At 34.5% G+C, this 12,701-nt stretch overlaps 1 protein-coding gene across 1 annotated transcript; it reads left to right on the forward strand.

Moving 5' to 3' along the window:
* The first annotated feature begins 418 nt into the window (after nucleotides 1–418).
* ATP1B3 (ATPase Na+/K+ transporting subunit beta 3) lies at nucleotides 419–11,671 on the forward strand. The gene is made up of 6 exons (XM_026040073.1): nucleotides 419–542; nucleotides 1,684–1,791; nucleotides 3,280–3,467; nucleotides 3,948–3,998; nucleotides 8,002–8,088; nucleotides 10,570–11,671. Exons 1-6 carry the CDS (start codon nucleotides 476–478, stop codon nucleotides 10,738–10,740), a joined length of 672 nt encoding a protein of 223 aa, XP_025895858.1. The 5' UTR covers nucleotides 419–475; the 3' UTR covers nucleotides 10,741–11,671.
* The last annotated feature ends 1,030 nt before the right edge of the window (nucleotides 11,672–12,701 follow it).

Here is a 12,701-nt window from a genome sequence, read left to right on the forward strand (position 1 = left end):
CTCTTCCCCATCATTTCTTCCTTTCCTGATACAAACATGTGATTTTCTTAAACATGTGAAACTTTTACCTAACAGGCTCTACTTAGCTGTCTTGACTAGCTTTGTTATATAGCGCCTTGAGTGCGTTTTAATGTTTCTCAATCAAAAATAAAGATGCCCAAATGCCAACTCTTACCCTGTACCTTTTTTTGAGCCAGAATGCATAGCAAATTCTTTTTGCACAGAGTATTTTATCTGTTTGTTTTACAATAGATAAATATGCTAGAGCTGTATTTATTTATAGCTAAATAGGAGTGGTAAGAGATAAAGAAAAACAAATAAAACTCTTTTATTGCTTGTTTCCACTTTTGAAAATCTAAATAGATACCAGAATCTGCTGAAACTAAAATAATAACTTTAATTTCTCTTTACAGGTTTGATCTTACTATTTTATCTGGTATTTTATGGCTTCCTAGCAGCACTTTTTACATTCACAATGTGGGTTATGCTTCAGACATTGAGCAGCGATATTCCAAAATATCGTGACCGGATTGCTAGTCCAGGTAATTGTATTTATTTCTTTATAAATCTGGTTCTGGTTTAACAGCTAGTACTTATTTGAAAACTTGTTTGAAGTATAAACTATGTATAGGAAACAACTGATTCTAACTCAATTACATAAAAGTTTCAAAGAAATAATTGGTTGCGAGAGAATTTGTGGGAGAGAATGAGAATTTATAACAAAATCAGTTAGTAGCTTTTCATGAGGTGTGAAAAAAATCCCCTAGATTCAACACCGTACCTTTTACTGCTCTTCTCCCAGGAAGAATGCTGCTGCTTCTCCATGTAGGGCCCATGTATCAGTGTCTACCTTTCTTACCCTGCAACACAAAGCTGCATTCACTATTCAGTAATTCGTGTGTCCTCATTTCTCTTGTTAGTCCTGGTTCCTTCTCTGTAGGTTGCTCCTGTTCCAGTGTCCCTCAGTCAGAAGTTGAATGAGTCCAGCTGTAGGCACTGAGTACAGTAGACTGGGGAGCAAGTAGCACTGCTGTATGTCACCCTACTCGGTTTATTGTTTGGTGCCAGCTGCTTGTTTTCTTAACGCTTGCCATGGCCTGACTATGTTCCCCAAAACATACTCAGCCCTTCAAGGTGATATGCGTGCAGTGGTTTAATAAACTTGCTTGTATTTTCCATGAAACAGATGCAATCTAAACTTTTTGTATCTGGAGAAAGAGGAAACGAACAACAAACTTTGTTTTGATTAAGAAATCTTTCCAGACGTTTTATGCATTATAAAATTTAAAAAAATTTAAAGGTACCAGTATTGCGTAACTTTAACTTGAGGATTGTTTTTTGTTTGTTCTTTTTAATTTAATCCATTGAATGTGGAAAATGCAAAGTGAATCAGTACAATACTTTAATTGAAAGTGAATAAGCCGCTGATTTTGCTATTCCTAATCAGTTGGTTTGATTTGTGAATTACAATTATATGTTGAATTATGCTCAAGTCCTTATTCGTGTAGAGTAATGTAGGTCTCATTCTTAAACAAAAACAGCTAGCAATACTGTGGACTATAAGGATAACAATGTTTTTTCTTTTTTTATAGATAGATATTTCAATTTATGAATATATTTTTGTGTGGATTAAAGTGGAGTAGAGAAGAGTTTCATCATTTATTTGTACTTTTTCTTTCTAAGGACTTATGATTTCACCAAAGCCAGATACTGCACTGGAATTTTACTTTAACAAGAGTGACTCCCAATCATATGCAGAATATGTTTCTACGCTTAGACAATTTCTTGAAAGTAAGTTATTTCAAATTGGCTAGATAGTTCAAAGAGTCTTACTGTTGAGTGCATTAATTTTCTTTTATGCATGTGGTGACTAATTGCTAAATGAAACATTTGTAAGTTTAGGCTTAATCTATAGATGTCTATTTTTATAATTACTTTATAGCACTTTTCAACATTGGATCTCAAAGTCAATTTTACAAAAAACAGTAAGTATTTTACAGACAGGGAACTGAGCACAAGGAACAGTAGAGTGCATAAAATAGGAGTAGTTTTGAGTCCTAATCAAGCGTTCTGGCAACATGTTGATATAGGTATTACAAGAAGTAGGAATTAGGTAAGAGAATTCAAAATAAAATTACAAAGGCCATGTGTTTGAAATCAACATTTACCAAGATTTGTAATATATAATACTTTGACCTTAAGAATGTCAGTATTTGACTCCTTTTTAATGAGGCACACAAAGCATAAATTAAGAGCATTTTATTCATTATCACGGTAGTACATAGTCCTTATAAGCAGAAAGTTGAAAGAGAAAAGGTAGCAAAGGGCAGATGGAAGAATGGCAACATCACTTAACAAATGTTATTTTATGTATTTGCCCACATACATACATAATTTATAAATGTAAAAATTGAGAAAAAATATCAGCAAGTATAAGTCATAATTAAAGCGGTTCTGTAGCATCTCATTTTTGTGAGTTGCTTTGCAAGCAATGGAAGCTCTGCTGGAATGTGCCTGGATTGAGTGCCTCTGATTTTGGTGCCTGAAAGGCTCTGTGAATAGATGCTTTTTTCAGAGCTCTGAGGAGACTTCCTAAGAGGAGTGCTGTACTTTCTGATTATCTGCCTCTCCTGCAGTTAAATGGGTTTTGAACCCTCTCTTGGCAATGAGCCTTTTATTACCTATTTATTTATTTATTTATCTATCAGACACAGAGTGTGTTAAATGTGAATGCCTTTGTAAGAGTGTAAACTGTGTACTTTGTTCTAGGAAGTGTTAGCAGTTTGTAGAGCTATAGATGTGTGAAATGTAAAGACATGAGAAAATTGTTATGTCAGAGTAACATCTGTTGTACTACCTGATATAGATGAGAGACAAGCTAATACTCTCTATGAATACTTACGTTTTCCTTTTTATTTAAAAATGTGCAAAGGGAAAACATGCTTATAGCTTAATTTTGAGGTAACAACTCTATATTTTAACACATTATGAATTTACTTACAGAAACAAATTAGGTTGTGATTATTGGTCAGGTAGGACTGTATTACTTCTCTTGTAATAATTTGTTTTCTTTCATTCAGTTACAGTAGAACTTTTTGTTAGGCTTTGGGAATGTAACAGTATTTAAGAGAGAAATAAGATCCCTAATGCTCTGAGGACAGTTCTTTTAAAAACAAATATAACAAGTAACAACTGTAGACTGGATGTTTATGTATACTTCCCTATTTTTTGCCTCCATGTATACCTTACACCATTTATACTTTTTTCTGTGTTTCATAGCATATGATGATTCAAAACAAGCCCAAAACATAGACTGCACTCCAGGAAAGGTTTTTGACCAGAATGATGAGGCTGTTAAAAAGGCATGTCGATTTAATATCTCTGAGCTTGGACAATGCTCTGGAAAGGAAGATAAGACCTTCGGCTATTCTAGAGGAACTCCATGTGTGCTTGTGAAAATGAATAGAGTAAGTGCATACTTCTGTTTTTTTGTTCTTGTTTTAGAATGATTTCTAAAATTGAAGTGTGTTTTATTTCATATCTACCCAAGTACATTTTATTTCATGTCTACATTATAAAAATGCAGTTAGAATTCAGTGCATTTGGTAGCACTCGAACTATGCAATGTGATGAAAAATACACTGTATGAATAAATATATGACTCTTCCTGGATGTTACTTGATCTGCTAGCTGAATTGAGCCATTAATGTTGCATGCTTATTTAAGAATAAGGTACTTAGTGTAACCATTTTAACTATTTGAGGTTTAAATTAAAAATGTTTTCAATTTTCATTGTAGTCTAAAATAGTGATCCATAAAAATGACTTTTTGCCAGATTTTCTGCCTTTATGAAGTCTGTTATGTTAAACAAGAAAAAATTTTGAATTTAGAATGTAAAACTGGAAGGGGGAAGAACGTTATAAATATTTGTTCTTTCTTTCCTTTAGATAATCGGATTAAAGCCTGAAGGAGAACCATATATACAGTGTTCACCTAAGGTCAGTTTTAAATACAATGAATAAGCGTATAGTTATTTTCTTCATGGCTAAGATGAAGAATAAATGTAAATACTGGATGGTAGCACTTACTGCACTTTCTTCCATTTTCTAAATCTTTTAAAACTATTTTTTTCTTTTTTTATTTCTCGTTTTCATCTCACTGTATTTCATGTTTAGTTTTAGTGTAATTAACTTTTTCAGTGTAATTTAAAAAATACTGTCCTTTTTTGTTCTTCCATTTTTGGTAGCTTTGAGATGTATTTGGGCTACCTGACCTGCTACAGAGTTGAGGAAAGAACATACATGTAACCTGTGCTCATGTTTTTTTTTTTTTTTTTAATTTTGTGTAAGTTGTGTTTTGTTTTCTCATTTCATAACCTATATTTTTATTTTTCTCTCCATGCTGCAAGTGCACCTTAGACAATTTTATAAATGATGGGTAAGAGAAAGTGTGAAAACTAACATCGTTAACTGTTCAAGTAAATATTGTCCTCAAATCAATTATAAATGATTTATTTGTAATAACACTAGATCTATACATATATATTGTGTACCAGTTGATTTAAAAAGAATGTTGTATTGACAGCTGTAACAATTACTTTGACTTCTGCACGTTTTTCCTAGTCTGCTTGGGGAGCAGTGGAAGACTTGGTAAGTTGCTAGCTTGAGCAGGGGACAGTCATGGCTTTTAGCCTAAGGTGGCTTTCAAAAAAATGGTAGGTAGGCTGCAGAGTTTTAGGAGATTATCTAGGCAAACATCTAGGATGAAGGCAGAACACCTAGGACCTCTGGTCTCTGCTAAGTATTAACATTAATACTAGATTTTTGTGGATTGTTCAACAGATTTAGTCTTTCTGTATCAGCCTGCTGCAAGCTAAGGGACTACTTCTGTCAGTAGTTGAGGCTGATGATTTGTTTCTGATTGTATGAAATGTTCTGTGGAAGGAATGATTTCTTCTCTCGAATAAAGCAATTATGTTTTTTCTGCTTTTACTAGTCCTCTGTCTCCCCCACTCTCTTCTGCAGTCTATCATTTTCTGTAATGCAGCTCTTTGGAGCAAGAACCCCAGTTCATTATGTTCATATTGCTTCAGTTTTCTTCTGTAGATGTCCTGTGAGACAGTGTTAAAAGCTATACTAAGCATTGCAGACATTTCTCTTCCTTATCCTCTAAGCTGAGCTCATTAGCAAAATTTGGTAACAACTTCAAGGTAACAACTTTTTTTACCCCTGTAAAATCTTTGCACTTCAAGGTTATTGCTAAAGAATCAAAGGTAGTGACTCTCAGGGGAAATTTTGTCAGGCTTTGCTACTTTGAATGCATCTATTTTATCTTAAGCTTATGCTTACTCTAGTCTGTCCCGATTTACTTGAGTATGAAAGCCTTACATATGGGTTAGAATTCAACTTTCTCTGTAGAGACCAAAATGAAAAATCAGCATTAGCATTTACCATATTTTTTTTCTTCCTGTCCATACATTCTTTTTAGATATTTTTCTTTTACCTGTACTTGTTGACTGAAAATTTATTTTGGTCATCTATGTGGTGCCTTTTTTTTTTAATCTTAAAATCGTAAAAGATTATGCTGTCCTTTGCATGAGCTCATGTGTCCTTGTTTCTAATCCCATCAGTATTTGATTCTTCAGGATACTAGCACTCTGCAGTGGTCTCAAGCTGTCATCATGTAGTTTCTGCAGAGAAGGAAGGGTAGTGTTCTGATCATAATTCGTTCTTGCTCCTCGGCACTAGAGGAACTGACCTGCTCTTGATTTAAGGATCTTACAAGAAGAAACAGGCTTAAATGAATTGTGCTTCCTAGAAGTTTGACAACTTCAGCATTCTAGAGCTTCAGTTCTGAGATGGAAATATCTAGTTTCATGTCATTGGAACTTCTTGCAGCAGCATTTTTACATGTTAAAACTATATTTACTGAAAGATCAGAAAATTTGGTGCAAGGAAAAGCATTGCATATATTTGTGTTTTTTATTGTTGTTGTTGTTTTATTGTTGTTGGTGGTGTTTTTTGTTAATATATAAACAGGATAAATAGTTTCAAACTATGTATTTCTGCTTTCTGGAGACCACACACCTTAGAGGTTCTGTTAGCTGGTGTTGGTCTTCAACATGTTTTTTTTTTTTCTCTACACTGAGCAGTGAGCCTAAACGGATGCATGCAACTGATACCATTTCTTCTCAGATGATTACAAAATAATCTTACAAGCCTTTAACTCAGATTTTTTCCCTGCTCTTTGTACTTGATTTTGAATCTCAAGATTATTCTTGATGAGGTGAAGTAGAAGTGCATCTTTATCTGCACAGCTAAGTGGTCTGATTTATAGATTTGCTGACCACCTGCAGCCCTTTCAGGAAGTGGTCAATGGCAGGCAGAAAAAAATGGCACAAATGGGTTGGATCGTAAAGCTCTTCAGCAAATGCAGCTTGCCTAGCTTTTTAAAAATTGTGTAGGGATATTAATGAGGATAGCTCAAAAAAAATCACAGCATTTGCATGGGAGGCTGTTGCATGTCTGAATACCTCTAGTATTTTATTTATAGCCTAATGTATATGCTTATGACTGCTTGCATGCATTGTATATAACCACTCTGGAAATACTTCTGTATTATCCAGAGTTTTGATTCTTTTTCTTTGCCATAGTTTCAGAATTATATTTGAATAATGACTGTTTTGAGCTGCATGAGGTATAATTACAATACAGGGTAATGGTGCAATGCATCACGATTCTACGTAATTAAAATTGCTAACTCAAGGTCCAAAGTATTTAACATACACTGGAGAATTGCAGCAATTCAGGCTTCAAAGAAGTGAGAACATGGCCTATCCTAAACATCGTATGGTATGTCCTTAGAGAGGGAGGAGGGCATTCTTGGTTGGTGTCTTACTTCTCTGCTGTTGTGGACCTTTTAGCTCAGTTCTATTCCTGCAGTACTTTTCTGATTTTTTTTTTTTTTTTTTTTAATTGCTGATATTTTATAAGGTAATATTTAGAAAAATCACTTATGCATTTTGAATTTGTGAAATACACAGAACTAGCAAGGATGTTTGGAAGATCATACTGTTTGGTGGGGGTTGTGGTATTTTGCTTACTTAACCTTCGTAAATGCTTATCTTCTTGTAGAAAGTCACTTTTAGATAGGGCCATATTTTAATTCCTTGAATTTGTGGTAGTTTGCTGTCCTGGCAGCATACACAATCCTGGAAGATAATGTACATACAGCAATGTGTCCATCTACTATCATAGGGACAACTCAGGTCTGGGGCAGTTCAGTCTTACTTGTAGTATCCTGTTGGCTGATAACTCAGTTGGGAATTATGCATCAGCTTTGCAGGTGATGGAACTTGTTTTCCTACTAAATTTGGGGCTGTAGGAAAAAGTCTTATGAAAAGGCATGGATATGTACAATGTGCCTTCTGTATGGTGATGGCGCACAGAAGCTCTAGCACCATCATAATTTCCTTCTTGGTTGCATTATTCTAAGAACAAATTGGAAATGAGGTGGCAGTGCAGGGAGAGAGCTAGGGTTCCTTGTGAAAGGCTAGGGTTGTATTGCTGCAAAAGCTGAGAATATTGAAAATTTGGCTTTGAACAGAAGTCCATCTTTAACTTAAATACAGATTTGCTGTTGCTTCACCAAAATATACAGGCTTGCTTGTGGTTTGGAGTGATTTTTAGTTTCTTTATGCTTTCATGTTAAAATGAATTATTCTTTGCAATTAGTATTGTTTCCCACTTTCATTTGGTAAGGGAAACTTAAATGCAAAGTGTCTTGACTGGATTACTAATTTGCATATTATTGTAGCAGATGTGTGCAGCATGTAACTCTTTCCCAAAAATTAATCTGTTCTGGAAATTATGCTAATACGTAGGAGCTCAATTAATTTTTTTTTTTTCCCCTTACACTTTATCATTGAGTTACAATCCTACTTCGTTGTTTTTATTTATGCTGGTAGATGTTAACTTTAAATTTTGTTATTTCCAATCACAGGAAGAAGGCGCAGTTCAGATAACTTATTTTCCTCGTGGAGGTTTGATTGACTTAATGTACTTTCCATACTATGGGAAAAGCTTGCATGTAAGTATGTCTTAATGATATGATAGTCTTCATTTTCTAAGTGTTCAGTTTCTTTTGCATTTACTGTTACTATTATCAGACTCATAGTAAAGTCCCAAGTTTGCAATGAGCTGTTTGTGAGGAATATTAAAATCCAGAAGCTACCTAGTGCTTGATGAGATTAGAGAGATGCTTTTGCAGCCAGGACATAATTTGGGCATTACTATCCTAATGAAGAAAAGGCTGCATAGTGAACTAGCAGTGTTCAGAGAGTATGCTGTTTTATGGTCGCTTATAGATAGATAGATATACTTGAGTGCAGAGCAACACAAAACTAAGCTGGTTCTTCTGATTACAATACAGTTTCTAGTAGTTAATCGTAGGGATTTATGCTCAGAATATGAAATTTATGATTATTTTTTTCCACTGTTATTTATACTTCCTTGTAGCTCTGCAGACTTGTTTTTTATTCACTCTGTCTTGTGAAGAAGCTGATTTATTATTTAGAAATCATATATACATATGTATGTATATATTTTTTTCTGTCCTCATCACCTCAAATATTCTGACGATAAATTTTGTTTATATGAATGAAGAACAGTTAAGTTTAAAAAAAAATTGCTTTGTTGATCCAGAGTAAGTAGGGTTAAGACTGTATACTATATTTGTTTTTAAATATATTTTTTAATCAAGCTGTGATATCTGCCTAAAAAAAAAGTCCTTATTTTCCATCAACTCTTAAAATTGTATGACGTCTTACAGGGCACTGAGTTATTCATTCTTAGATAGTAAACAACTTCATCACTCAGCACTAAGATAAAAATATTTTTTCTACATAAATATGTAAGGTACACAGCAGAGGACATTAGTTGTCATTCCCCCAAATGATTTTTGTATTACACTGTCAAATTGTTCATTGTTCTATTGTCTTTCTAATGTACTTTATAGTTATGTGCAACAGCTTGTATCTTTATGTAACATCATGATCAGGAGGATGTTTTTAATTCTTTATCGTCTGCTTTTGTGTTGTTTGTCTGTAGTTCTGTCTCTTTTGTTTTGTTGTGGTTGACATCATCTCCACAACTATTTCGTGAAAACTGAAACTAGAGAGGCCTCTAACATTTTTAGGCTAAGAGAACTTTTTAAAAAAGGACAGTTAACTGTTGCTTATAATCTGAAAAATATAGAGGATATGCTGTATTTTGTAAATTAATTGTGTTCAGATGAGGTTGGTCTTGGCACTTTTAATCTGAAAGTGTCCAGGCAATGCAGTGTTGGGATTCACACATTAAAAACAATTCAGTACAGCTTTAGGAGTTGACTTCTGTGATAAAAAGGGGCCTAGAATCATGTTTGGGATCTGCCAATCTGTATTTCAAAAGACAGAGTCAGTACGTAGGCTCTCCCCTCTTGGGAAGGAATAAAGAAAGAAAAAGAAACACGAAAGACAGCATGAATAGATTGTGAGATGTTGGGAGTTGTGTGTGCCAAAGATGGTGTAAATACCTTTGTTGACAAAATCCCATAGTGCTTCTCTGCTGATCGGAAAGGTAAGTTTAGGAAAGAAGAGCAAAACTCAGTGCTATTCCTTGATAAAGATTTTTTTTTTAAATGAACTGTGCTCTTCTTTGGAGATTTTGTTCTTTCATATTCATTTTGCTGTGGGAGATAGAGGCCGAGCCTTACTTGAGGAATTCGTGTTTATGTGAAGCTCAGTTCTCAGAATATTGGTATATTGTGAAAAGAAGGCAACAGGAAGAGTTTTGAGAGGTTAAGGTACTCATTAGGTCTCAAGTGACTGCACTGATTTCTTGGCCACATATGTTCTGTATTACGTCTTTGTAGACTTGTTGAATTACTTCGTTATGTGAAGGAGTTAGGAGAATAAAACTAATTAAACACCTGCTCTGCAGCTGTAAAAGTAGGAGCCACAAAAGGACTCATGTATGTACTTTGTCCAGAAAGTTTGCTCGCCTGCCACTCAGTGCTCTGAACCCAACTCCCTGACCTTAGTGATTGTTTCTGTTGTTGGAATGATCTGTACTGCTTAATAAAGATGCTGAATATTATTATCTGATTTATATTGAATAAAAGGCCATTTTACTCTGATCTATTGTCAAAATACCACAGAGATTTGTGCACCTATTTAAAGGCTTAGAGATGAGAAGTTTTCTCTGAGTGTCTGCTTTATTTTTTATTCATTAGAAAATTGGTTATTGTCTCAAATGTGGTATTGCTGTTGACTTGAGCATTTTGAGGAAAATTTTGTTTGCCTAACAGCTATGTTGACTGCATCAGTTAGAAAATGGTGTAAAGAATGTAAACCTGATTATCTAATGTTGGGGGAAAGAAGTTTTACCTGAGTCAGACAAGGCTTTGAAAGCTAGGATCTTAATATAGCTTTTTTTGGGCAGGATTTTGATGGATTAAATTGTTCATGTTACCTGTTCAGATCACTCACTCTGGTATCTCAAATATTTTCCCCATCTTTCTGTTTACTAGGCTCACTATTTACAGCCTCTAGTGGCTGTTCAACTAGCGATTAACTCCAACAGTACCAAAGAAGAAATAACAATTGAGTGTAAGATCCTGGGCTCACCTAATTTAAAAAATGAAGATGACCGTGACAAGTTTCTGGGACGAATTGCCTTCAAAGTTCAGATGACTGAATAGCAGGAGTGGAAAAAAAATCTGCACAACTGAAAATAATTGTGTTGTTTGTTTTGTATCAGCTGGACATGCCATTCTAGGATACGAAACCACCTTGGAGGATGTTCAGGTGGTATATGGCGTTGAGGGTAGCATAAATAATATGCTTCCAAATCATGTTTAAAATCCCTCAAAAAATGCCTATTATGCTTCTGCCTGCCCCATTGGAACAGTGTACAGACTATAGTTATGTCATTTTAGGGATCTGTAAATAGCTGATTTCAAACACATAATAATGGTGATCTTTGTCCTGTTCTAAAATGTGGTTTTATTCCCCCAAGTGAGTGTCTCAAGCTTAATGTGCTGTGCTATGTAAATATTGTATTGATTTAACACTGGTTTAACTGTCATATCTCAATGCTGACACAGTTATAGGGATAAATAATAAATGGTACCTGACTGACACAGTGAATATTTTGAAAGAGTAAACACCTCCACGTAAATTGTGTGCATGGGAGTGGGTGGGTGGATGGATGGCTGTGTGGAGATGCCTTAAATCCTAGATTGGGTGGGGTGGGAGAATTAAAATGGATTTTAAGATTTGGTATGGATTTCAGAAAGTAAGTGCTCAACTAGTCCTTTCTTGTGCTTGTCACTGTACAAGTATTGTGTACATGTAATACTTGGTATAGAGTTTGGTATTCTAGTTGAGGAATTGAATCTTTTATTGTGTTGTTAATTGCTTGCGATATGTGGAGCACAAATAAAATCTATACAATATTTTAAAACTTTCTAGTTCAGAAGTGTCAATATAAGGCAATTAAAATGGTTTAGAGTCCTGGTAACAGTTGTACAACAGAGCCGCTTGAAAGAAGTGGCCTTGCTATTGTGGGAATAGGCTTTTGTTTTCCATTTAAAACAAGTTCCTGAAGAAACTCTGTTGAAAATAAGAATCGTCTTGATTAAACATTCCTATGTTTAATTTATATGCTCTGTTTCTTTGCATCATTTTAAATATTTGATATTCCGTTCTTTTGGCTTGATTTTCTGTATTTTTCCTCATCTGTTGTTAGAAAATGGATCTTACAAATTCCCTTAAAGTAAACCGAGGCTGTGTTGGAGTGTACGGTCTGTTACAAGCACTGTGGCCTGGATTTGTTAGTTAGCAAGCTCTTATGCCTAGTTCTTTCAGTACAGTTCTTACAGTGGCTTTCAAAATTATGATTAAGTTCAGTATCAGTTCTGAAGCCTTAATGCCCTACCTTGAAAATGTCTGAGGTCAAAGTAAGCCACATTTGCGTGAAGATTTTTAAACACCTATGCAGGTGTACATCTGTGCAAGGTTGGAGGAAGCTGCTCATAATTAGACTTAGGCTCATTAAAAATAGAACAATTCTGATTTGATATAACTTGGAGTGCTTTTTAGTTGTTGTTTACGATAGAAAAATGGTTGTGTGCTCCTCACAAATATGCAATGGGTATTTTTGTAATGGTAGCATGCATAATACTGCATAGGATGTATGGTCTAAATCTTGAAGTTTTAGAGCTGGGACATGTGAATTTTTTAAGGTACGACTAATCTTTATCTTATTGCAGCCTGAAAGTGTTTTAATAGTTGTGAGAGAAATTCAGAGATTGTATCTGAGAATGAACAGTACTAGCTGCATGTGGAAAAAAAAAATCTCATTTCAGATTTGAATTCACTTAGGCATGGTAAGTTCTGAAGTGTTGCTCAGTTTTTGAAAGAGATGATTCTTGCAATAATCTCTTTTCCTTCATGTCTGTGTTAAAAAAAATGTGTGAAATGGCAGTTTTTCACTAGCATCTTCTGGATTGGGAGAATTCAACAAATTGCTCTTCATAGGTTTTGCAGAAGTTTCTTTTATTTAATCATAAAAAGATTACCAGTAAGGAATGCTTTTTATAGGGTTCCTCTATGAAAATTATTAAGTAAAATACATTTGGCTGCTAAGGTAAGTTTTAAG

This window comes from Nothoprocta perdicaria, unplaced genomic scaffold (genome assembly GCF_003342845.1).
Source record: "Nothoprocta perdicaria isolate Ctin4 unplaced genomic scaffold, notPer1 scaffold_25, whole genome shotgun sequence".
Classification (NCBI taxonomy): domain Eukaryota; kingdom Metazoa; phylum Chordata; class Aves; order Tinamiformes; family Tinamidae; genus Nothoprocta; species Nothoprocta perdicaria.